Here is a 25,775-nt window from a genome sequence, read left to right as displayed (position 1 = left end):
CTGGTTAGTGTAGAGGTGTTGGTCGGTGTAGAAGTGGTGGTCGGTGTAGAGGTGGTGGTCGGAGTAGATTTAGTCGTTGGTGTAGAGGTGGTGGTGGGTGTAGAGGTGGTTGTCAGTGTAGAAGTGGTGGTCGGTGTAGAGGTGGTGGTCAGTGTAGAGGTCTTGGTCAGTGTAGAAGTGGTGGTCGGTGTAGAGATGGTGGTGGGTGTAGTTGTAGTGGTTGGTATTGACGTGCTGGTGGTTATAGCGGTGGTTGTCGGTGTCGAAGTGGTGGGTGTAGAGGTGGTGGTCGGTGTAGAAGTCGTGGTTGGTGTAGAGGTGGTGGTGGGTGTAGAGGTGGTGGTGGGTGTAGAGTTGGTGGTGGGAGTAGATGTAGTGGTTGGTGTAGAGGTGGCGGTTGGTGTAGAGGTGGATTTCGGTGTAGAAGTAGTAGTCAGTGTAGAGGTCGTGGTGGGTGTAGAGGTGGTGATCGGTGAAAAGGTGGTGGTGGGACTAGATGTAGTGGTTTGTGTAGAGGTGGTGGTGGGTGTAGACGTGGTTGTCGGTGTAGAAGTGGTGGTCAGTGTAGAGGTGGTGTTGGGTGTAGAAGTGGTGGTGGGTGTAGAGATTGTGGTGGGAGTAGATGTAGTGCTTGGAGTGGAGGTGGTGGTGGGTGTAGAGATGGTGGTGGGTGTAGAGGTGGTGGTCGGTGTAGAGGTGGTGATCGGTGTAGAGGTGCTTGTCAGTGTAGAAGTGGTACTCGGTGTAGAGATGGTGGTGGGAATATATGTAGTGGTTGGTGTAGAGGTGGTGGTGGGTGTAGAGGTGGTGGTGGGTGTAGAGGTGGTGGTGGGAGTAGATGTAGTGGTTGGTGTAGAAGAGGTGGTCGGTGTACAGGTGGTGGTCGGTGTAGAGGTGGTGGTCAGTGAAGAAGTCGTGGTGGGTGTAGATGTCGTGGAGGGTGTCAAGGTTGAGGTCGGTGTAGAGGTGGTGGTGGTGGGTGTAGAGGTGGTGCTCAGTGTGGAAGTGGAGGTCATTGTAGAGATGGTGGTGGGTCTAGAAGTGGTGGTCGGTGTAGAAGTGGTGGTGGGTTTAGAAGTGGTGGTTGGTGTAGAAGTGGTGGTGGGTGTAGAAGTAGTGGTCAGTGCACAGATGGAGTTCAGTGTAAAAGTGGTGGTGGATGTATAGGTGGTACTCGGTGTAGATGTGGTGGTGGGTGTACAGGTGGTGGTCGGTGTAGAAGTGGTGGTCAGTGTAGAGGTAGTGGTGTTTGTAGGGGTGATGGTTGGTGTTGAGGTGGTCATCAGTGTAGAGGTGGTGGTGCGTGTAGAGGTGCTGGTGGGTGTGGAAGTGGTGGTCGATGTAGTGGTGGTGGTTGTTGTAAAGTTGGTGGTCACTGTGGAGGTCGATGTGGTGTTTGCTGTGGAAGTAACCCGTGTGGAGTTTAGGTCAGTGAACGTTTGGTGGAGGACGCCATGGAGGTCCCTGCTCAGGTGATCCCTGGGATGCTCATGGGAGTCCCATGGGAGCTTGTGGTCATTCTGAGAAAGCTGGTGGGGTTCTCATGGGTGCTGCTCTGGGTCCCAGGGGGCTCATGGGGGTTTTAGGGGTGCTGGCAGGGGTCTCTGTGGTGATTTCTCTGCTCCCTGCTGTTGCTCCCTGTGGAGGCTGCATCACTCGGCGCCGTGTGGAGGCCGCCCCGTGCCTCACATTTCCCCTTTGCCTCCCCTCCGGCCTCACCCGTGGCTGTGCCCCCTTCCCCCCTGGCCTCTTTCCCACTTTCACTTTAATCTGACCCTTGTCCTATTCCTGTTCACACGTCTGTGGGACGGGTGGGGCAGAGGCTGAACGGGAGGATGTGGACTCCAGTGTCCCGATTTTTGGACTCTTCTGCCCAAGCTCATGGCCTCCACTGTCCCAGTTCTGGCCTCCAGTGCCCCAATCCTGGCTTCATCTGCCCCAATTCTGGCCTACCGTGCCCCAATTTTTGCCTCCACTGCCCCAATTCTGGCCTCCGATGCCACAGTTCTGGCCTCCACCGCCCCAGTTCTGCGTCTACTCTGCCCCAATTTGTGGCCTCCCTTGCCCCAATTTTGGCCTCCGCTGGCCCTCATCAATGCCATCACCGCAGGGTGGGGGGCTGTGGAGTGTCCCCATCCTTGTCCTTGTCCCCATCCCCCTCCCCAATGTCCCTGTGCCCAATGTCCCCGTCCCCCTCCCCAGTGTCCCCATCCCCCTCCCCAATGTCCCTGTCCCCATCCCCACCAGGACGGTGCCACCTCAGGCTGTGGAGGCCGATTCCCCCCTGAGCCTCCCCAGCGCACCCTGAGGAGATGCCCCAGGGGAGGCCACCTCCTCCCGCCCCCATGGCTGTGTTTCAGTGCCCCCTGGCCAGACTCCACTCACCCGCTGCATCCCCGTAGAGGAGGAGGAGGAAGAGGAGGAGGAAGGCCCGGGTGCAAGACCCCATCTTAGCGCCCCCCAGCCCCGCAGCGCTGCCGGCAGCATCCCAGTGCGGAGCCATGCCCGGGGCAGGAGTGGCAGTGGGGAACTTTGCCCCTCTGCAGGGAGGAGCAGCATTTTCCCAGGGCAGGCGGTGTTTTGGGGGGGGCGCGGCCGTTCCCAGACCAATCGTGGGCACCATGACTGTGGGGACAAACATGACATTGTCCCCATTATCGGGGACAACCACGACGGCCCCCTCCCCGGTATCGTCACCCTGGGGGTATCGCGGTGTCCTGGGGAGGGGGTGTTTGCCCCTTTTTGGGGTGAATCTGACCCAATTTGGGGACTGGGGGCTGGGGTTGGGGGCTGGTAGATGGATTCCAGCCATCGTGGGGTCTTCCCAGGATGTGTCCAACCATCGTTGGGTTCGCCAAGATTGATTCCAACCATCGTTGGCTGGTCCAAGTTCATGTCCAACCATCTTTGTGTCCCCCAACATCGATTCCAACCATCATTGGGTCCCCAAGATCAATTCCAACCATCGCTGGGTTGTCCAAGATCATTTCCAACCATCGTTGGGTCCTCTAATTTCAATTCCAACCATCGCAGTGTGCTCAGGTGGCCAAGAAGGCCAACAGCATCCTGGCTTGCATAAGAAGCAGTGTGGCCAGCAGGGCTAGGGAATTGATTGCCCCCCCGTACTCGGTGAGTCCACACCTCAAGTACCGTGTTCAGTTTTGGGCCCCTCACTACAAGAAGGACATGGAGGTGCTCGAGAGAGTCCAGAGAAGGGCAACGAGGCTGGTGAGGCTCGGGGCGACCTCATCGCTCTCTACAGGTACCTTAAAGGAGGCTGTAGCGAGGCGGGGGTTGGTCTGTTCTCCCACGTGCCTGGTGACAGGACGAGGGGGAATGGGCTAAAGTTGCACCAGGGGAGGTTTAGGTTGGTTGTTAGGAAGAACTTCTTTACTGACAGGGTTGTGAGGCATTGGGATGGGCTGCCCAGGGAAGTGGCTGAGTCACCATCCCTGGAGGACTTTAGAAGACGTTTAGATGTAGAGCTCAGTGATATGGTTTAGTGGAGGACTTGTTAGTGCTAGGTCAGAGGTTGGACTCGGTGATCTTGGAGGTCTCTTCCAACCTAGATGGTTCTGTGATTCTGTGATTCTTTGATATGGGGGCATTTGGAGCCATTTGGGGATATTTTGGTGTTGTTTTTTTTTTCAGGTCTATTCCAGGTCCAATCTTCAGGCTGCTTTGGGGCCGTTCTGGGGTACTTTGGGGCTTTTCTATTCCAGGGCTGTCTTGGGGTCCATTTCAGGTCTGTTTTGGGACATTTGGGGACTGTTTGGGGACGTATGGGGACATTTAGGTGTGTTTTGTGTTCAATTTGGGGCAATTTCTGTTCATTTTTGAGGCATTTGGGGCAATTTGGGAGCACATTCACATCCTTTTCGTCTCCCAACCCCATCAGTGATGTCCCCCCACCCCTGGTGTCCCCCATCCCCATCCCTGGTGTCCCCCATCCCCATCTTTGGTGTCCATCCCCATCCCTGGTGTCCCTCATCTCCATCCCTGGTGTCCCCCCATCTTCGGTGTCCCCCCCATCTTTGGTGTCCATCCCCATTCCTGGTGCCCCCCATCTCCATCCACCATATCCCCTGTCCCCAACATCCCCCATCCCTGTCACCTTCCCATGAGGCTTTGCTGGTGCCAAAGCCCAGGGAGCTGGCAGGACCTGTAGGGCTGGGGGGATTTGGGGTGAATCTGACCTAAATTTGGGACCGGGAGCTGGGGATTTGTGGGTTCTGGTGGCTCCCGGCACTGGTGGAGACCCCCAGAAGGACCTAGATGGACCCCAGCAGCTGAAGCCCCAAGGGGGCCATAGTTGGCCAGTTCCCACCCCGGCCCCGACATCCCCTGTGACCATGGCTGGTGTGGGGCCGGAGGCAGCAGCAGAATTGTTAGTGGGATTCACAGAATTTTTATTGGGATTGCCCAACCCTAAGTGGAATGGGCAGACACTGGCCGGAGTCCTGTCCCCCACTGCCAGGATCTGCAAACACAGGTCTTTCCTCCTCCTCGCAGAGCAAAATAACGCGCCCGTGTCCTGCCAAGCCCATTTCCAGTCACTGCTGGGCTGTCCTGGGCCGCTTCCAGCTCCACCAGGTTCCTACAGATTGCTTCCAGCCGTGGTTGGGCCTTCAAAGGGCATTTCCAGCCATGGTTGGGTCTTCCAGGAGCATTTCCAGCCATGGCTGGGTCTTCAAGGAGCATTTCCAGCCATGGTTGGGTCTTCCAGGAGCATTTCCAGCCATGGTTAGGTCTTCAAGGAGCATTTCCAGCCATGGTTGGGTCTTTCAAGAGCATTTTGAGCCGTGGTTGGGGTTCCAAGAACATTTCAAGGCATGGTTGGGTCTTACAAGAGCATTTTGAGCCATGGTTGGGTCTTCCAAGAGCATTTCCAGCCATGGTTGGGTCTCCCGGTTGGGTCTCCCCAGGTTGACTCCTGGCCGAGTCTTCCCAAATTGTTCCTAGCCCCATCTGCTTTTTCTCAGATTACTTCTGTGGGCACCACGGTGAGCAGGAGCCAACGATGACCTTGGAATCAGCATCGTTGAGAAGGTCCTGGAGGTCCTGGTGGGCAATGAGGTGAGGAGGGGCCAGTGAAGACCTTGGAGGAGAATCATTGAGAAGATTCTTGGCTCCAACACCCCCCTGCCCCACAGCGCTCCGCCCCACATCCCTCTGCCCCTACCCCAGCCCCACACCCTTTGTTCCCACCCCACATTCCCTTGCCCCACATCTCACAGTACCTGGGTCACAACTGGGGTCACAGCGAGAGTCTGGAGATCTGCATCTGGGAGGGCGGAGAGAAAGGAGAAGGTGACAGAGGTGAGATGGGTCCGGGGGGACTGAGGGGTGGAGGGTGGGTGCGGGGGGAGACTCGTCTTGGAGGCACCCACTGGGATGTCAGTGTTGACCCGTTCCAGCGAGACCGTGAAGCTCCGTAGGCTGCCGCCTGTTGGGGACATGGGTGGGGGGCGATAGGGTGAGCGGTGGGGCTGGGGGAGCGGCTGTGGTCCCACCGCCCCCCCCAGTCCTGCCCCCCAGAGCCCTCCCGACCTGGGTCGGTGGCGTTGCTGTTGCTGAGGACGAAGCCGTCGGATGCCGTCCAGGTGCCGCCTTCGTTCTCATACCAGTTCTCCTCAACAGTGGCCGAAGTGTTCCTGGGGGGCAGCACCAGGGGGCTCAGAGGGGGCAGAAGGACAGAGGAGGGGGCTGTCCCACCCCCCAAGCCTGCCCAGCTGTCCGCCAACAACCCCGTTCTATACCCCAACCAAGCCCAGGTATCTGCCACCAGCCCATGAGTCCATCATCAACCATCCAGCAAAAGAGACCCCAGACCATCCAACCCAACTAAACCCAACCCAACCAACCCAGAAGACCCCAAACCAGCCAACCCAATTAAACCCAACCCAACCCATCCCATCCCATCCAACCCAACCACCCCAACCAACCCAAAAGACCCCAAACCATCCAACCCCACTAAACCCAACCCTACTAAACCCAACCTAACCAACCCAACCCATCCAAACCAAACCACCCCAAACCTACTCACCTCAGCCCAACCCAACCAACCCAATCCAATCTGCCCCAACCATCCCTGCCCCTCTACCTCTTCCTGCCCTTCTTCCGTATCACCAGCAGCACAGCAAGGGTGATGCAGGCAACGAGCAGCACCGTGACCACCACCCCCAACCCGGTGGCCACCTTGCTGACACGCCCGGAGCACCGGGTGCCCGTGTACCAGTAGAGCGATTCATCCCGGCAGCTGCAAGGACAAGGAAAGGTCAGGCCGGTGCTCCCATGGTGCCGGGGGGTGGGCACAGAGGGACACGTGGTGGCACTCACAAGCACTGTGGCCCAGCGCGGGTGATGCGGCACTCGCCATGGTGGCAGTCCATGGTGCCGGGCGTGTTGGCCGTGCAGTTGGTGACGCAGCGGATGGTGTCGCTCATGTTCTGCGCGTAGTAGTAGTCCTGGTAGCCAACGGGCGCCCGCTGCTGGCACAGTGCTGAGGAGGGGGCACGGGAGGGGGTTAAATGGGGTGGTGGGGTGTGTAGGGGCTGGTGGGGCACATAGGGGGCTCAGGGGGTGCATGGGGGGGTCCATGGGGGCACCCTGTCCACCCAGGCCTCACCATCAAATGAAGAGGACTCTGTCATGTTCTTGATGATGGGACTGGGTGGCACCTTGAAGCAGACGATGGCTGCGGGGAGAGAGAGGCTGTCAGGAAACCTTCCCTGGGGCCTCCCCGAGGGGTCGGGGGGCGAGGAGGGAAGACAGAACACCCACAGGAGTCGTTCTCGCAGTCGCCCTGGCTGTCGGCAGTCTCCTGAAGCTTCTGCACCAGCTCCTTCGTCTTGTTCTGGAACTCCTCGGTCAGGTTGGGGCTGGCGGTGGTTCTGAAGATGACCTCGTGGTCCACGTTGAGCCCAGTGCCCACGGGGGAGGATGCGGAGTCTCCCCCAGCCCTGTGCACCCGGGCTCCCCACCTGCTGGAGGCTGCCGGCACAATGCGGAGGATCTTCACGCCCTCGTAGCCGGGCACGGAGCTGTAGATCTTGGCCATCTGCCAGAGTGAGGGGTGCTGTGAGGATGGGTCTCGTGTAGCCAGCTCCTCCCTTCACGGGGCCTGGCCTCCCCTCTCACTCCCAGCCTCCCCTCTCACTCCCGGCCTCCCCTCTTGCTTCCGGCCTCCCCTCTTGCTCTCGGCCTCCTGTTGTGCTCCCTAATTCCCCTTGCATACCCTGGTCCCCCCTTCAGCTCCCAGCCTCCCCTCGGGTTCCCAGCCTCCCCTCACGGGGCCCAGCCTCCTCTCATGCTCCCAGGCCTCACCTCCTGCCGGAATTGCTTCTCAAAGTTCTCGTAGGCCTCCGACCGGGGGTCCTGCAGCTCCTCCGTGTAGTCAAAGTTGGTGACGGTCACCACCAGCTCCACATTGGCCACGATCGTCCCCTCGATGGCTGCGGGAGGCAGGAGGGGGCTGAGCGCGGCGGGCCAGGGCCGGGCAGAGGTTGCGGGTCAGGCAGAGGCCGTGGGCTGGGGGGAGGCCGCACTTACGGATCTCGGTGGTGATGGAGTCGCTGAAGAACTCGCACAAGGGGCCGTAGAAGTCGGAGGGGCAGACGCACTTGATATCGTCGTAGTAGCCTCCATTCTGGCAGACCACTGTGGGGAAAGCGGAAGTCAGGGGGCACCCAGGGGTGGGGGGGGGGTCCCATGAGGAGACCCCGGGTAGGACAGGGGTTGAGGGTCAGTAATGGAGGCCTGGGAGGTGGAGTGGAGGAGGGAGGAGGCCGAGAGGAGGGAGGACAGGAGGGATGTGGAGGCTGACCTGGAGGAACGGTGTGGGTCGTTCGGGTGGTGGTGGTGGTGGTGGTTGGGGTGGTGGTAGTGGTGGTGGTCGTCGTCGTAGTACTGGTCGTGGTGGTGTTTGTGGTCGTTGTGGAGGTGGTGGTGGTCACTTGGGATTTGGTGGTGGTCACTGGAGCTGTGCTGGTGGTCACTGCAGCACTAGTGGTGGTCACTGGAGCTGTACTGCTGCTTACTGGGGCGGTACTGGTGGTCACTGGGGCTGTACTGGTCATCACTGGAGCTGTGCTAGTGGTCACTAGGATGGTACTGGTAGTCACTGTTGCGGTGCTTGTGGTCACTGGGGCAGTGCTGGTGGTCTCTGGAGCTGTACTGGTGGAGCCTGTGGCTCCCGAGGAGCCTGTGAAGGACAGAGCGATGTTCCCTGCAGTGGAGATTGGGCCTGTGGGGGTTCCTGGAGAGGAAGAGGAGGCCGAGAATGTATCCTGGGAGGTGGGGGAGGCCAGAGTCGAGTCTGTGGGGGTTTCTGGAGTTATACTGGAGGCCGTGGGTTGAGGTGCTGTTGTGGAGGTGGCATCAGAGACACTTCCTTCATCACCAAGACCGATCGGGGTTTTAGTTGCCAGTGAGGTCAGAAGCGAGGCGGCTGCTGTCAGCACCTCGTGGCGGCCGCCCCGTCTCGCACCTTTCCCCTTTGTACCTCCCGGCTTCGCTCCTGGCCTTCCCGCCCCCCCCCCCCCCCCCCCCCGCCGCCACCACCACCACCCTCTCCCCGACTTTCGCTTTCATCTGACCCTTGTCCTGTTCCCGTTCACATGTCCATGGGATGGGTGGGACGGAGGCTGCACAGGAGGACGTAGCCACTGCTGTCCCAATTTGTGGTCTCTTCTGCCCAAGCTCATGGCCTCTGCTGTCCCAATTCTGGCCTCCAGTGCCCCAATCCTGGCTTCAACTGCCCCAGTTCTGGCCTCCGGTGCCCCAATTTTTGCCTCCACTGCCCCAATTCTGGCCTCTGATGCCCCAATTCTGGACTCCACCACCCCAGTTCATTGTCTACACTGCCCCGATTTGTGGTGTCCCCTGCCCCAATTTTGGCCTCCATTGGCCCTCATCAGTGCCATCAATGCGGGGCAGGGGGCTGTGGAGTGTCCCCATCCCTGTCCTTGTCACCATCCCCTTCCCCAATGTCCAATCCCTGTCCCCACCAGGACGGTGCCACCTCAGGCTGTGGAGGCCGATTCCCCCTTCAGCCTCCCCAGCACACACCAAGGAGATGCCCCAGGGGAGGACGCCCCGTTCCTGCCCCCCACATCTGCGTTTCGGTGCCCCCTGGCCGGGCTCTACTCACCCATTGCATCCCTGTAGAGGAGGAGGTGGAAGAGGAGGAGGAAGGCCTGGGTGCAAGCCCCCATCTTGGTGCCCCCCAGCCCCACGGCGCTGCCAGCAGCATCCTGGTGCGGAGCCATGCCCGGGGCAGGAGTGGCAGTGGGGAACTTTGCCCCTCTGTGGGGAGGAGCCACATGTTCCCAGGGCAGGCAGTGGATGGGGGGGCGCAGCCATGCCTGGACCAGTTGTGGGCATTGTGACCGTGGCGACAAACGTGACGATCCCCTCCCCGATGTCGGGGACAACCACGACGGCCCCCTCCTCGATATCGCCGCCCAAACTGGGGACTGGGGACTGGGGCTGGGGGCTGGTAGATGGATTCCAGCCATCGTGGGGTCTTCCCAGGTCGTGTCCAACCATCGTTGGGTTCTCCAAGGTCGATTCCAATGACGTTGGGTCGTCCAAGATCATTTCCAACCATCTTTGTGTCCCCCAACATCGATTCCAATCATCTCTGGGTCCTCAAGATCAATTCCAACCATCACCGGGTTGTCCAAGGTCATTTCCAACCACCTTTGGGTCCTCTAATTTTGATTCCAACCATCGCAGTGTGCTCAGGTGGCCAAGAAGGCCAACAGCATCCTGGCTTGCATAAGAAACAGTGTGGCCAGCAGGGCTAGGGAAGTGATTGTCCCCCTGTGCTCGGCTCTGGTGAGGCCGCACCTCGAGCACTGTGTTCAGTTTTGGGCCCCTCACTACAAGAAGGACATGGAGGTGCTCGAGAGAGTCCAGAGAAGGGCAACGAGGCTGGTGAGGGGTCTGGAGAACAAGGCTTATGAGGAGCGGCTGAGGGAGCTGGGGTTGTTCAGTCTGGAGAAGAGGAAGCTCAGGGGCGACCTCATCGCTCTCTACAGGTACCTTAAAGGAGGCTGTAGCGAGGTGGGGGTTGGTCTGTTCTCCCACGTGCCTGGTGACAGGACGAGGGGGAATTGTGCCAGGGGAGCTTTAGGTTGGATATTAGGAAGAACTTCTTTACTGAAAGGGTTGTGAGGCATTGGAATGGGCTGCCCAGGGAAGAGGTTTAAGTCACCATCCCTGGAGGTCTTTAGAAGACATTTAGATGTAGAGATAGTGATATGGTTTAGTGGAGGACTTGTTAGTATTAGGTCAGAGGTTGGACTCGGTGATCTTGGAGGTCTCTTCCAACCTAGATGGTTCTGTCATTCTGTGATATGGGGGCATTTGGAGCCATTTGGGGATATTTTGGTGTTTTTTTTTCAGGTCAATTCCAGGTCCAAACTTCAGGATGTTTTGGGGCCGTTCCGGGGCACTTTGGGGCTTTTCTATTCCAGGGCTGTCTTGGGGTCCACTTTCAGGCCATTTCAGGTCTGTTTTGGGACATTTAGGGGCTGTTTGGGGGCTGTTTGGGGACGTATGGGGACATTACGTGTGTTTTGTGTTCAATTTGGGGCAATTTCTGTTCATTTTTGAGGCATTTGGGGCAATTTGGGAGCACATCCACATCCTTTTCGTCTCCCAACCCCATCAGTGATGCCCCCCCATCCCCGTTGTCCCGCATCCCCATCCCTGGTGTCCCACATCCCCATCTTTGGTGTCCATCCCCACTCCTGGTGCCCCCCATCTCCATCTGCCATGTCCCCTGTCCCCAATGTCCGTCGCCCCTGTCACCTTCCCATGAGGCTTTACTGGTGCTCAGGGAGCTGCCAGGACCTGTAGGGCTGGGGGCATTTGATGATCCTTCTAGGACCTGTAGGGCTAGGGAGATTTGGGGTGAGTCTCACCCAAATTTGGGACCGGGAGCTGGGGATTTGTGGGTTCTGGTGGCCCCCAGTGCTGGTGGAGACCCCCCAGAAGGACCTAGATGGACCCCAGCAGTTGAAGCCACAATGGGACCGTGGTTGGCCGGTTCCCACCCCGGCCCCAATATCCCTTGTGACCGTGGCTGGTGTGGGGCCGGAGGCAGCAGCAGAATTTTTATTCGGATGCACAGAATTTTTATTGGGATTGCCCACCCCTAAGTTGAATGGGCAAGCACTGGCCGGGAGTCCTGTCCCCCACTGCCAGGATCTGCAAACACAGGTCTTTCCTCCTCCTCGCAGAGCAAAAACACATGCCCGGGTCCTGCCAAGCCCATTTCCAGTCACTGCTGGGCTGTCCTGGGCCACTTCCAGCTCTACCAGGGTCCTACAGATTGCTTCCAGCCATGGTTGGGCCTTCAAAGAGCATTTCCAGCCGTGGTTGGGTCTTCCAAGAGCATTTTGAGTCATGGCTGGGTTGTGATTCCAAGAGCATTTCCAGTTGTAGTTAGGTCTCCCGGTTGGGTCTCCCCAGGTTGACCCCTGGCAGAGTCTTCCAAAATTGTTCCCAGCCCATATGGTTCTTCCCAGATTACTCCCGTGGGCACCGTGGTGAGCAGGAGCTAACGACGACCTTGGAAGCACCATTGTTGAGAAGGTACTGGAAGTTCTGGTGGGCACCAAGGTCAGCAGGAGGCAACGTTTTCCTTGGAATCAGCGTCGTCGAGAGGGTCCTGGAAGTGCTGGTGGGCACTGAGGTGAGCAGGAGGCAACATTGTCCTTGGAATCAGCATCATTGAGAAGGTCCTGGAGGTCCTGATGGGCACCGAGGTGAGGAGGAAGCAACGTAGTCCTTGGAATCAGCGTCATTTAGAAGGTCCTGGAGGTCCTGGTGGGCAATGAGGTGAGGAGGGGCCAGCGAAGACCTTGGAGGAGAAGCATTGAGAAGATTCTTGGCTCCCACATCCCCCTGACCCTACCCCAGCCCCACACCCTGTGTTCCCACCCCACATTCCCCTGCCCCACATACCTGGGTCACAACTGGGGTCGCAGTGAGGGTCTGGCAATCTGCATCTGCGGGGGAGTGGAGAGAAAAAAGAAGGGGACGGAGGTGAGATGGGTCCGGGGGGGCTGTGGGATAGGGGGTGAGTGCAGGGGGGGGACAGGTCTGGGGGAGCACCCACCAGGATGTCAGTGTTCACCCGTTCCAGCGAGGCCGTGAAGCTCCGTAGGCTGCCGCCTATTGGGGACATGGGTGGGGGGCAATGGGGTGAGCGGTGGGGCTGGGGGAGCGGCTGTGGTCCCACCACCCCCCCAGTCCTGCCCCCCGGAGCCCTCCCAACCTGGGTCGGTGGCGTTGCTGTTGCTGAGGACGAAGCCGTCGGATGCCGTCCAGGTGCCGCCATCGTTCTCGTACCAGCTCTCCTCAACGGTGGCCGAAGTGTTCCTGGGGGACAGCACCAGGGGGCTCGGAGGGAGCAGGAGGACAGAGGAGGGGGATGTGCCCCCCCACCCCCAGCCTGCCCAGATGTCCGCCAACAACCCCATTCTGAACCCAAACTAAGCCCAGGTGTTTGCCACCAGCCCACGTGTCCATCACCAACCAACCAACCCAAAAGACCCTGGACCATCCAACCCAATTAAACCCAACCCAACCAACCCAACCCATCCAACCTAACCCAACTCAACCCATACCACCCCAACCCAACCAACCCAGAAGACCCCAAACCACCCCAACCCAACTAAACCCAACCCAACCCATCCCATTCAACCCTACTAAACCCAACCCAACCAACCCAAAAGACCCCAAATCATTCAGCCCTACTAAACAACAACCCTACTAAACCCAACCTAACCAACCCAACCCATCCAAACCAAACCACCCCAACCCAACTCACCTCAACCCAACCCAACCAACCCAATCCAATCCACCCCAACCATCCCTGCCCCTCTACCTCTTCCTGCCCTTCTTCCGTATCACCAGCAGCACAGCAAGGGTGATGCAGGCAACGAGCAGCACCGTGACCACCACCCCCAACCCGGTGGCCACCTTGCTGACGCGCCCGGAGCACCGGGTGCCCGTGTACCAGTAGAGCGATTCATCCCGGCAGCTGCAAGGACAAGGAAAGGTCAGGCCCGGTGCTCCCATGGTGCCGGGGGGTGGGCACAGAGGAACACGTGGTGGCACTCACAAGCACTGTGGCCCGGCGCGGGTGACGCGGCACTCGCCATGGTGGCAGTCGATGGTGTCGGGCGTGTTGGCCGTGCAGTTGGTGACGCAGCGGATGGTGTCGCTCATGTTCTGCGCGTAGTAGTAGTCCTGGTAGCCAACGGGCGCCCGCTGCTGGCACAGTGCTGAGGAGGGGGCATGGGAGGGGGTCAAATGGGGTGGTGGGGTGTGTAGGGGCTGGTGGGGCACATAGGGGGCTCAGGGGGTGCATGGGGGGGGTCCATGGGGGCACCCTGTCCACCCAGGCCTCACCATCAAATGAAGAGGACTCCGTCATGTTCTTGATGATGGGACTGGGTGGCACCTTGAAGCAGACAATGGCTGCGGGGAGAGAGAGGCTGTCAGGGAACCTTCCCTGGGGCCTCCCCGAGGGGTCGGGGGGCGAGGAGGGAAGACAGAACACCCACAGGAGTCGTTCTCGCAGTCGCCCTGGCTGTCGGCAGTCTCCTGAAGCTTCTGCACCAGCTCCTTCGTCTTGTTCTGGAACTCCTCGGTCAGGTTGGGGCTGGCGGTGGTTCTGAAGATGACCTCGTGGTCCACGTTGAGCCCAGTGCCCACGGGGGAGGACGCGGAGTCTCCCCCAGCCCTGCGCACCCGGGCTCCCCGCCTGCTGGAGGCCACCGGCACAATGTGGAGGATCTTCACGCCCTCGTAGCCGGGCACGGAGCTGTAGATCTTGGCCATCTGCCAGGGCATGGGGCGCAGTGAAGATGGGTCCAGTGCGGCCTGGCCTCCCCTCACGGGGCCTGGCCTGCCCTCTCACTCCCAGCCTCCCCTCTCGCTCCCGCTCTCCTGTTGTGCTCCCAAACTCCCCTTGTGCACCCTGGTCTCCCCTTGAGCTCCCAGCCTCCCCTCGGGTTCCCAGCCTCACCTCACGGGGCCCAGCCTCCCCTTGTGGTCCCGGGCCTCACCTCCTGCCGGAATTGCTTCTCAAAGTTCTCGTAGGCCTCCGACCGGGGGTCCTGCAGCTCCTCCGTGTAGTCAAAGTTGGTGACGGTCACCACCAGCTCCACATTGGCCACGATCGTCCCCTCGATGGCTGAGGGAGGCAGGAGGAGGGTGAGCATGGGGGGCCGGGGCCAGGCAGAGGCCATTGGCCAGGGGGGAGGTCAAGGAGCGTGGAGGCCATGGGATGGGGGGAGGCCGTACTTACGGATCTCGGTGGTGATGGAGTCACTGAAGAACTCGCACAAGGGGCCATAGAAGTCAGAGGGGCAGACGCACTTGATATCGTCGTAGTAGCCTCCATTCTGGCAGACCACTGCGGGGAGAGCGGAGGTCAGGGAGCGCCTTGGGGGGCACCCAGGCGTCGGGGTCCCACGAGGAGAGCCCGAGGAGGATGGGGGCGAGGGGCAGCGATGGAGGCCTGGGAGGATGGGCGGAGGAGGGAGGAGGGCGAGAGGAGGGAGGACAGGAAGGATATGGAGGCTGACCTGGAGGAACAGCAGTGGTCGCTCGGGTGGTGGTGGTTGTTGGGGTGGTGGGGGTGGTAGTGCTGGTGGTTCTGGTCGTTGGGGTGGTGGTGGTTGTCGTCGTGGTAGTGGTCGTGGTGGTGGTTGTGGTCACTGGGGAAGTGGTGGTGGTCACTGGAGCTGGACTGGTGTTGGTCACTGGAGCTGGACTGGTGGTCACTGGGACGGTACTGGTGGTGGTCACGGGAGCTGGACTGGTGGTCACTGGGACAGTAGTGGTGGTGGTAACGGGAGATGGACTGGTGGTCACTGGGATGGTACTGGTGGTCACTGGGAGAGTACTGGTTGTGGTCACTGGAGTTGGACTGGTGGTAACTGGGGAAGTACTGGTGGTGGTCACTGGAGCTGGACTGCTGGTGGTAACTAGAGCTGGACTGGTGGTTACTGGACCTGGACTGGTGGTGGTCACTGGAGATGGACTGGTGGTCACTGGAAATGGACTGGTGGTCACTGGGACAGTGCTGGTGGTGGTCACTGGAGCTGGACTGGTAGTCACTGGAGCTGGACTGGCGGTGGTCACTGGAGCAGAACTGGTGGTCTCTGGGGCAGTACTGGTTGTGGTCACTGGAGCTCGACTGGTGGTGGTCACTGGAGCTGGACTGGTGGTCACTGGAGCTGGACTGCTGGTGGTAACTAGAGCTGGACTGGTGGTCACTGGGACAGTACTGGTGGTGGTCTCTAGAGCTGGACTGGTGGTCACTGGGTCTGCACTGGTGGTCATTGGGATGGTACCAGAGGTGGTCACTGGAGCTGGACTTGTGGTCACTGGGGAAGTACTGGTGGTAGTCAGTGGAGCTGGACTGGTGGTCACTGGGACAGTTCTGGTGGTGGTGACTGGGGCTGGACTGGTGGTGGTCACTGGAGATGGACTGGGGGTGGTCACTGGAACTGGTCTGGTGGTCACTGGAGCTGCACTGGTGGTCACTGGAGCTGGACTCGTGCTCACTGGGATGTTACTGGTGGTGGTCACAGGAGCTGGACTGGGGGTGGTCACTGGAACTGGTCTGGTTGTCACTGGAGCTGCACTGGTGGTCACTGGAGCTGGACTGGTGGTCACTGGGGCAGTACTGGTAGTGGTCACTGGAGCTGGACTGGTGGTCACTTGGACGGTAGTGGTGGTGGTCACTGGAGCTGGACCGGTGGTCACTGGGACGGTACTGGTGGTGGTCACTGCAGCTGGACTCGTGGTCACTTGGACGGTAGTGGTGGTGGTCACTGGAGCTGGACCGGTGGTCACTAGGATGGTACTGGTGGTGGTCACTGCAGCTGGACTCGTGGTCACTGGAGCTCGACTGGTGGTGGTCACTGGAGGTGGACTGGTGGTCACTGGGATGGTACTGGTGGTGGTCACTGGAGCTGGACTGGTGGTGGTCACTAGAGCTGGACTGGTGGTCACTGGGACGGTACTGGTGGTGGTGATGCGATCTGGACTGTTGGTCACTGGAGCTGCACTGGTAGTCACTGGGACAGTACTGGTGGTGGTGACGGGAGCTGGACTGGTGGTCACTGGAGCTGGACTGGTGGTCACTGGGACGGTACTGGTGGTGGTCACTGGAGCTGGACTGGTGTTCACTGGGAGAGTACTGGTTGTGGTCACTGGAGCTGGACTGCTGGTCACGGGATCTGTACTGGTGGTCACTGGGAGAGTACTGGTTGTGGTCACTCGAGTTGGACTGGTGGTAACTGGGGAAATACTGGTGGTGGTCACTGGAGCTGGACTGCTGGTTGTCACTGGAGCTGGACTGGTGGTCACTGGGGCTGGACTCGTGTTGGTCACTGGAGCTGGACTGGTGGTCACTGGAGCTGGACTGGTGGTGGTCACTGGAGCTGGACTGGTGGTCACTGGGACGGTACAGGTGGTGGTCACGGGAGCTGGACTGGTGGTCACTGGGTAAGTACTGGTGTTGGTCACTGGAGCTGGACTGCTGGTTGTCACTGGAGCTGGTCTGGTGTTCACTGGGACGGTACTGGTGATGGTCACTGCAGCTGGACTTGTGGTCACTGAGACAGTTCTGGTGGTGGTGACAGGAGCTGGACTGGTGGTTACTGGAGCTGGACTGGTGGTCACTGGACCTGGACTTGTTGTCACTGGGAGGGTACTGGTGATGGTCACTGGGGCTGGACTGGTGAATGTCCCTGGAGCTGGACTGGTAGTCACTGGGACGGTATAGGTGCTGGTGACTGGAGCTGGATTGGTGATCACTGGAGCTGGACTGGTGGTCACTGGGATGGTACTGTTGGTGGTCACTGGAACTGGACTAGTGGTCACTGGGACAGTGCTGGTGGTGGTAATTGGAGCTGGACCGGTGGTCAGTGGGGAAGTACTGGTGGTGGTCACTGGAGCTGCACTGGAGGTCACTGGAGCTGGACTGGTGGTTACTGGGACGGTACTGGTGGTGGTCACTGGAGCTGGACTTGTGGTCACTGGGACAGTACTGGTGGTGGTAACGGGAGCTGGACTGGGGGTGGTCACTGGAACTGGTCTGGTGGTCACTGGAGCTGCACTGGAAGTCACTGGAGCTGGACTGGTGGTGGTCACTGGGGCAGTACTCGTAGTGGTCACTGGAGCTGGACTGGTGGTCACTGGACCTGGACTGATGGTCAGTGGGAGAGTACTGGTGGTGGTCACTGGAGATGGACTCATGGTCACTGGGAGAGTACTGGTTGTGGTCACAGGAGTTGGACTGGTGGTGGTCACTGGAGCTGCACTGGTGGTGGTCACTGGAGCTGCACTGGTGGTCACTGGAGCTGGACTGCTGGTGGTCACTGGAGCTGGAGTGGTGGTCACTGGAGCGGGACTGGTGGTCACTAGGACAATACTGGTTGTGGTAACGGGACCTGGACTGGTGGTCTGTGGGACGGTACTGGTGGTGGTCACTGGAGCTGGACTGGTGGTCACTGGGACGGTACTGGTGGTGGTCACTGGAGGTGGACTGGTGGTTACTGGAGCTGGACTGGTGGTGGTCACTGGAGCTGGACTCACGGTCACTGGGACGGTACTGGTTGTGGTCACTGGAGCTGGACTGGTGGTCACTGGGACAGTACTGGTGGTGGTGACGGGAGCTGCACTGGTGGTCACTGTGGAAGTACTGGTGGTGGTCACTGGAGCTGGACTGGTGGTCACTGGGATGTTACTGGTGGTGGTCACTGGAGCTTGACCGGTGGTCACTGGAGATGGACTGGCGGTCACTGGGGCAGTACTGGTGGTGGTGACTGGTGCAGGACTGGTGGTCACTGTAGTTGGACTTGTGGTGACTGGGAGAGTACTACTGGTCCTCACTGGAGCTGGACTGGTGGTGGTCACTGGAGCTGGACTGGTGGTCACTGGGGAAGTACTGAAGGTGGTCACTGGAGCTGGACTCGTGGTCACTGGAGCTGGACTGCTGGTGGTCACTGGAGCTGGACTGGTTGTCACGGGAGCTGGACTGGTGGTTACCGGGACGGTACTGGTGGTGGTCACGGGAGGTGGACTGGTGGTCACTGGGATGGTACTGGTGGTGGTCACTGGAGCTGGACTGGTGGTCACTGGGACGGTACAGGTGGTGGTCACTGGGGCTGGACTGGTGGTCACTGGATCTGGGCTGATGTTCAGTGGGACAGCACTGGTGGTGGTCACTGAGGTTTGACTGGTGGTCACTGGAGCTGTGCTGGTGGTCACTGGAGGTGGACTGGTGGTCACTGCAGCTGGACTGGTGGTCACTGGAGCTGGACTGGTGCTCACTGGGACAATAGTGGTGGTGGTGACGGGAGCTGCACTGGTGGTCACTGGGGAAGTACTGGTGGTGGTCACTGGAGCTGGACTGGTGGTCACTGGGATGTTACTGGTGGTGGTCACTGGAGCTTGACTGGTGGTCACTGGAGATGGACTGGCGGTCACTGGGGCAGTACTGGTGGTGGTGACTGGTGCAGGACTGGTGGTCACTGTAGTTGGACTTGTGGTGACTGGGAGAATACTACTGGTCGTCACTGGAGCTGGACTGGTGGTGGTCACTGGAGCTGGACTGGTGGTCACTGGAGCTGGACTGGTTGTGGTCACTGGTGCTGGACTCGTGTTCACTGCGGAAGTACTGGTGGTGGTCACTGAAGCTGGACTGGTGGTGGTCGCAGGAGCTGGACTGGTGGTCACTGGAGCTGTGCTGGTGGTGGTCACTGGAGCTGGACTGGTGATCACTGGGGAAGTACTGGTGGTGGTCACTGGAGTTGGAATGGTGGTGGTCACTGGAGCTCGACTGGTGGTCACTGGAGCTGGACTGGTGGTGGTCACTGCAGCTGGACTGGTGGTCACTGGAGCTGGACTGGTGGTCACTGGGACAATAGTGGTGGTGGTCATGGGATCTGGACTGCTGGTGGTCACTGGAGCTGGACTGGTGGTGAGTGGGACAGTGCTGGTGGTGGTAATTGGAGCTGGACTGGTGGTGAGTGGGACAGTGCTGGTGGTGGTAATTGGAGCTGGACTCATGGTCAGTGGGGAAGTACTGGTGGTGCTCACTGGAGCTGGACTGGTGGTCACTGGGACAGTACTGCTGGTGGTCACTGGAGCTGGACTGGTGGTCACTGGAGCTGGACTGGTGGTTACTGGGACGGTACTGGTGGTGGTCACTGGAGCTGGACTGGTGGTCACTGGGACGGTACTGGTGATGGTCACTGCAGCTGGACTGGTGGTCACTGGGGACGTACTGGTGGTGGTCACTGGAGGTGGACTGGTGGTCCCTGGGACAGTACTGGTGGTGGTCACTGGAGCGGTGCTGGCGGTCTCTGGAGCTGTACTGGTGGTCACTGGGGCTGTACTGGTCATCACTGGAGCTGTGCTAGTGGTCACTAGGATGGTACTGGTAGTCACTGTTGCGGTGCTTGTCGTCACTGGGGCAGTGCTGGTGGTCTCTGGAGCTGTACTGGTGGAGCCTGTGGCTCCCGAGGAGCCTGTGAAGGACAGAGCGATGTTCCCTGCAGCGGAGATTGGGCCTGTGGGGGTTCCTGGAGAGGAAGAGGAGGCCGAGAATGTATCCTGGGAGGTGGGGGAGGCCAGAGTCGAGTCTGTGGGGGTTTCTGGAGTTATACTGGAGGCCGTGGGTTGAGGTGCTGTTGTGGAGGTGGCATCAGAGACACTTCCTTCATCACCAAGACCGATCGGGGTTTTAGTTGCCAGTGAGGTCAGAAGCGAGGCGGCTGCTGTCAGCACCTCGTGGCGGCCGCCCCGTCCCGCAGCTTTCCCCTTTGTACCCCCCGGCCTCTCCCCTGACCTTCCCCCCACCCCGCCGCCACCACCACCACCCTCTCCCCCACTTTCGCTTTCATCTGACCCTTGTCCTGTTCCCGTTCACACGTCCGTGGGACACGTGGGATGGAGGCTGCACAAGAGGACGTAGCCACTGCTGTCCCATTTTTTGGTCTCTTCTGCCCAAGCTCATGGCCTCCCCTGTCCCAATTCTGGCCTCCAGTGCCCCATTTGTGGCCTCAACTGCCCCAGTTCTGGCCTCCGGTTTCCCAGTTTTTCCCTCCACTGCCCCAATTCTGGCCTATGATGCCCCAATTTTGGCCTCCACCACCCCGGTTCATCGTCTACGCTGCCCCGATTTGTGGCTTCCCCTGCCCCCATTTTGTCCTCCATTGGCCCTCATCAGTGCCATCAATGCAGGGCAGGGGGCTGTGGAGTGTTCCCCTCCCTGTCCTTGTCCCCGTCCCCCTCCCCACTGTCCCCATCCCCCTCCCCAATGTCCCATCCCTGTCCCCACCAGGACGGTGCCACCTCAGGCCGTGGAGGCCGATTCCCCCCTCAGCCTCCCCAGCACACCCCAAGGAGATGCCACAGGGGAGGCCACCCCCTCCCGCCCCCGACATCAGCGTTTCATTGTGCCTTGGCTGGGCTCCACTCACCTGCTGTAACCCCGTAGAGGAGGAGGTGGAAGAGGAGGAGGAAGGCTCGGGTGCAAGCCCCCATCTTGGCACCCCCCAGCCCCGCAGCGCTGCCAGCAGCATCCCAGTGCGGAGCCATGCCCAGGGCAGGAGTGGCAGTGGGGAACTTTGCCCCTCTGCAGGGAGGAGCAGCATTTTCCCAGGGCAGGCGGTGTTTTGGGGGGGGCGCGGCCGTTCCCAGACCAATCATGGGCACCATGACTCTGGGGACAAACATGACATTGTCCCCATTATCGGGGACAACCACGACAGCCTCCTCCCCGGTATCGCCACCGTGGGGGTATCACGGTGTCATGGGGACAGGATGTTTTTTCCTTTTTGGGGTGAATCTGACCCAAATTGGGGACTGGGGGCTGGGGTTGGGGGCTGGTAGATGGATTCCAGCCATCGTGGGGTCTTCCCAGGTCATGTCCAACCATCTTTGTGTCCCCCAACATCGATTCCAATCATCTCTGGGTCCTCAAGATCAATTCCAACCATCACCGGGTTGTCCAAGATCATTTCCAACCGTCTTTGGGTCCTCTAATTTTGATTCCAACCATCGCAGTGTGCTCAGGTGGCCAAGAAGGCCAACAGCATCCTGGCTTGTATAAGAAGCAGTGTGGCCAGCAGGTCTAGGGAAGTGATTGTCCCCCTGTGCTCGGCTCTGGTGAGGCCGCCCCTCGAGCACTGTGTTCAGCTTTGGGCCCCTCGCTACAAGAAGGACATGGAGGTGCTTGAGCGAGTCCAGAGAAGGGCGACGAGGCTGGTGAGGGGTCTGGAGAACAAGTCTTACGAGGAGCGGCTGAGGGAGCTGGGCTTGTTCAGCCTGGAGAAGAGGAGGCTCGGGGCGACCTCATCGCTCTCTACAGGTACCTTAAAGGAGGCTGTAGCGAGGCGGGGGTTGGTCTGTTCTCCCACGTGCATGGTGACAGGACGAGGGGGAATGGGCTGACGTTGCACCAGGGGAGCTTTAGGTTGGATATTAGGAAGAACTTCTTTACTGAAAGGGTTGTGAGGCATTGGAACGGGCTGCCCAGGGAAGTGGCTGAGTCACCATCCCTGGAGGACTTTAGAAGACGTTTAGATGTAGAGCTCAGTGATATGGTTTAGTGGAGGACTTGTTAGTGCTAGGTCAGAGGTTGGACTCGGTGATCTTGGAGGTCTCTTCCAACCTAGATGGTTCTGTGATTCTGTGGTATGGGGGCATTTGGAGCCATTTGGGGATATTTTGGTGTGGTTTTTTTTCAGGTCAACTCCAGGTCCAATCTTCAGGTTGTTTTGGGGCCGTTCTGGGGCACTTTGGGGCTTTTCTATTCCAGGGCTGTCTTGGGGTCCACTTTGGGGCCATTTCAGGTCTGTTTTGGGACATTTGGGGACTGTTTGGGAATATCTGGGGACATTTAGGTGTGTTTTGTGTTCACTTTGGGGCAATTTGTGTCCATTTTTGAGGCATTTGGGGCAATTTGGGAGCACATCCACATCCTTTTCGTCTTCTAGCCCCATCAGTGATGTCCCCCCATCCCTGGTGTCCCATATCCCCATCCCTGGTGTCCCACATCCCCATCTTTGGTGTCCCCCCATCTTTGGTGTCCCCCCCATCTTTGGTGTCCATCCCTATCCCTGGTGCCGCCCATCTCCATCCGACATGTCCCCCATCCCCAACGCCCCTGTCCCTGTCACCTTCCCATGAGGCTTTGCTGGTGCCCAGGGAGCTGGCAGGACCTGTAGGGCTGGGGGCATTTGGTGACTTTCTAGGACCTGTAGGGCTGGGGGGATTTGGGGTGAATCTGACCTAAATTTGGGACTGGGAGCTGGGAGTTTGTGGGTTCTGGTGGCTCCCGGCACTGGTGGAGACCCCCCAGAAGGACCCAGATGGACCCCAGCAGCTGCAGCCCCAAGGGGGCCGTGGTTTGCTGGTTCCCACCCTGGACCCAACATCCCCTGTGTCCATGGCTGGCATGGGGCCGGAGGCAGCAGCAGAATTTTTGTTGGGATGCACAGAATTTTTATTGGGATTGCCCAACCCTAAGTGGGATGGGCAGGCGCTGGCCGGGAGTCCTGTCCTCCACTGCCAGGATCTGCAAACACAGGTCTTTCCTCCTCCTCGCTGAGCAAAAAAACATGCCCGGGTCCTGCCTAGCCCATTTCCAGTCACTGCTGGGCTGTCCTGGGCCGCTTCCAGCTATGCCAGGGTCCTACAGATTTCTTCCAACCATGGTTGGGCCTTCAAAGAGCATTTCCAGCCGTGGTTGGGTCTTCCAGGAGCGTTTTGAGCCATGGTTGGGTCTTCCAAGAGCATTTTGAGTCATGGCTGCGTTGTGATTCCAAGAGCATTTCCAGTCACAGTTAGGTCTCCCAGTTGGGTCTCCCCAGTTTGACCCCTGGCAGAGTCTTCCAAAATTGTTCCCAGCCCATATGATTCTTCCCAGATTACTCCCATGGGCACCGTGGTGAGCAGGAGCCAACGATGACCTTGGAAGCAGCATTGTTGAGAAGGTACTGGAAGTTCTGGTGGGCACCAAGGTCAGCAGGAGGCAACGTTTTCCTTGGAATCAGCGTTGTCGAGAGGGTCCTGGAAGTGCTGGTGGGCACTGAGGTGAGCAGGAGGCAACACTGTCCTTGGAATCAGCATCATAGAGAAGGTCCTGGAGGTCCTGATGGGCACCGAGGTGAGGAGGAGGCAACATAGTCCTTGGAATCAGCATCATTGAGAAGGTCCTGGAGGTCCTGGTGGGCAATGAGGTGAGGAGGAGGCAACATAGTCCTTGGAATCAGCATTGCTGAGAAGGTCTTGGAGGTCCTGGTGGGCAATGAGGTGAGGAGGGGCCAGCGAAGACCTTGGAGGAGAAGCATTGAGAAGATTCTTGGCTCCCACATACCTCTGCCCCACAGCGCTCTGCCCCACATTCCTCTGCCCCTACCCCAGCCCCACACCCTGTGTTCCCACCCCACATTCCCCTGCCCCACATACCTGGGTCACAACTGGGGTCGCAGCGAGGGTCTGGCGATCTGCATCTGCGGGGGAGTGGAGAGAAAAGAGAAGGGGACGGAGGTAAGATGGGCCCGGGGGAGCTGTGGGATGGGGGGGGAGTGCAGGAGGGGGGACGGGTCTGGGGGAGCACCCACCGGGATGTCGGTGTTCACCCGTTCCAGAGAGGCCGTGAAGCTCCGTAGGCTGCCGCCTGTTGGGGACATGGGTGGGGGGCGATGGGGTGAGCGGTGGGGCTGGGGGAGCAGCTGTGGTCCCACCGCCCCCCCAGTCTTGCCCCCCGGAGCCCTCCCGACCTGGGTCGGTGGCGTTGATGTTGCTGAGGACGAAGCCGTCGGATGCCGTCCAGGTGCCGCCATCGTTCTCGTACCAGCTCTCCTCAACGGTGGCCGAAGTGTTCCTGGGACAGCACCAGGGGGCTCGGAGGGGGCAGAAGGACAGCGAAGGGGGCTGTCCCACACCCCCCCAAGCCTGCCCAGATGTCCACCAACAACCCCATTCGGAACCCAAACCAAGACCAGGTGTCCGCCACCAGCCCACGTGTCCATCACCAAACAACCAACCCAAAAGACCCCGGACCATCCAACCCAATTAAACCCAACCCAACCCATCCAACCTAACCCAGCTCAACCCAAACCACCCCAACCCAACCAACCCAGAAGACCCCAAATCATTCAGCCCTACTAAACCCAACCCTACTAAACCCAACCTAACCACCCCAACCCATCCAAACCAAACCACCCCAACCCAACTCACCTCAACCCAACCCAACCAACCCAACTCACCTCAAACCACCCCAACCATCCCTGCCCCTCTACCTCTTCCTGCCCTTCTTCCGTATCACCAGCAGCACAGCAAGGGTGATGCAGGCAACGAGCAGCACCGTGACCACCACCCCCAACCCGGTGGCCACCTTGCTGACACGCCCGGAGCACCGGGTGCCCGTGTACCAGTAGAGCGATTCATCCCGGCAGCTGCAAGGACAAGGAAAGGTCAGGCCGGTGCTCCCAGGGGGCATGCAGGGGGACGCGTGGTGGCACTCACAAGCACTGTGGCCCGGCGCGGGTGACGCGGCACTCGCCATGGTGGCAGTCGATGGTGCCGGGCGTGTTGGCCGTGCAGTTGGTGACGCAGCGGATGATGTTGCTCATGTTCTGCGCGTAGTAGTAGTCCTGGTAGCCGACGGGCGCCCGCTGCTGGCACAGTGCTGAGGGGGGGGCACGGAAGGAGGGTCAAATGGGGTGGTGGGGTGTGTAGGGGCTGGTGGGGTGCATAAGGGGTTCAGGGGGCTCAGGGGGGGGTCCGTGGGGGCACCCTGGCCACCCAGGCCTCACCGTCAAATGAAGGGGACTTCGTCATGTTCTTGATGATGGGACTGGGTGGCACCTTGAAGCAGACGATGGCTGCAAGGAGAGAGAGGCTGTCAGGGAACCTTCCCTGGGGCCTCCCCGAGGGGTTGCGGGGTGAGGGGGAAGGATGGGACACCCACAGGAGTCGTTTTCGCAGTCGCCCTGGCTGTCGGCAGTCTCCTGAAGCTTCTGCACCAGCTCCTTCGTCTTGTTCTGGAACTCCTCGGTCAGGTTGGGGCTGGCGGTGGTTCTGAAGATGACCTCGTGGTCCACGTTGAGGCCGCTGCCCACGGGGGAGGATGCGGATTCTCCCCCAGCCCTGCGCACCCGGGCTCCCCGCCTGCTGGAGGCTGCCGGCACAATGCGGAGGATCTTCACGCCCTCGTAGCCAGGCACGGAGCTGTAGATCTTGGCCATCTGCCAGGGCAAGGGGCGCCATGAGGATGGGTCCGGTGCGGCCCGGCCTCCCCTCATGGGGCCTGGCCTGCCCTCTCACTCCCAGCCTCCCCTCTCACTCCCAGTCTCCTGTTGTGCTCCCAAACTCCCCTTGTGCACCCTGGTCTCCCCTTGAGCTCCCAGCCTCCCCTCGGGTTCCCAGCCTCACCTCACGGGGCCCAGCCTCCCCTTGTGGTCCCGGGCCTCACCTCCTGCCGGAATTGCTTCTCAAAGTTCTCGTAGGCCTCCGACCGGGGGTCCTGCAGCTCCTCCGTGTAGTCAAAGTTGGTGACGGTCACCACCAGCTCCACGTTGGCCACAATCGTCCCCTCGATGGCTGCGGGACACAGGAGGACAGTGAGCATGGGGAGCCGGGGCCGGGCAGAGCCCGTTGGCCAGGGGGGAGGTCAAGTAGGGTGGAGGCCGTGGGATGGGGGGAGGCCGTACTTACGGATCTCG

At 59.8% G+C, this 25,775-nt stretch overlaps 2 protein-coding genes and 1 long non-coding RNA gene across 3 annotated transcripts; all 3 read right to left on the bottom strand.

The window, feature by feature from the left end:
* Nucleotides 1–5,402: 5,402 nt before the first annotated feature.
* LOC310888300 (mucin-3A-like) lies at nt 5,403–6,653 on the bottom strand (the record flags this gene model as incomplete). Its single annotated transcript, XM_083814894.1, has 3 exons — nt 5,403–6,259; nt 6,340–6,502; nt 6,629–6,653. 3 exons carry the CDS (start codon nt 6,651–6,653, stop codon nt 6,100–6,102), a joined length of 348 nt encoding a protein of 115 aa, XP_083671020.1. The 3' UTR covers nt 5,403–6,099.
* Nucleotides 6,654–22,511: 15,858 nt separating this feature from the next.
* Nucleotides 22,512–23,863, bottom strand: LOC310888326. The gene is made up of 3 exons (XR_014575875.1): nt 23,670–23,863; nt 23,515–23,558; nt 22,512–23,380 (listed from the first exon to the last, which is right to left on the bottom strand). It is a non-coding gene; the product is annotated as an uncharacterized lncRNA (long non-coding RNA).
* Nucleotides 23,864–24,546: 683 nt separating this feature from the next.
* LOC310888323 (uncharacterized protein) lies at nt 24,547–25,341 on the bottom strand. The gene is made up of 2 exons (XM_083814916.1): nt 24,867–25,341; nt 24,547–24,739 (listed from the first exon to the last, which is right to left on the bottom strand). The coding sequence occupies exons 1-2, from the start codon at nt 25,318–25,320 to the stop codon at nt 24,573–24,575; spliced, it is 621 nt and encodes a 206-aa protein (XP_083671042.1). The 5' UTR covers nt 25,321–25,341; the 3' UTR covers nt 24,547–24,572.
* Nucleotides 25,342–25,775: the final 434 nt, after the last annotated feature.

Source organism: Anser anser (genome assembly GCF_964211835.1).
Source record: "Anser anser genome assembly, chromosome: 33".
In the NCBI taxonomy this organism is placed as follows: domain Eukaryota; kingdom Metazoa; phylum Chordata; class Aves; order Anseriformes; family Anatidae; genus Anser; species Anser anser.
The sequence above is the reverse complement of the archived record's forward strand: the minus strand, read 5'-3'. Positions and strand labels throughout refer to the sequence as shown.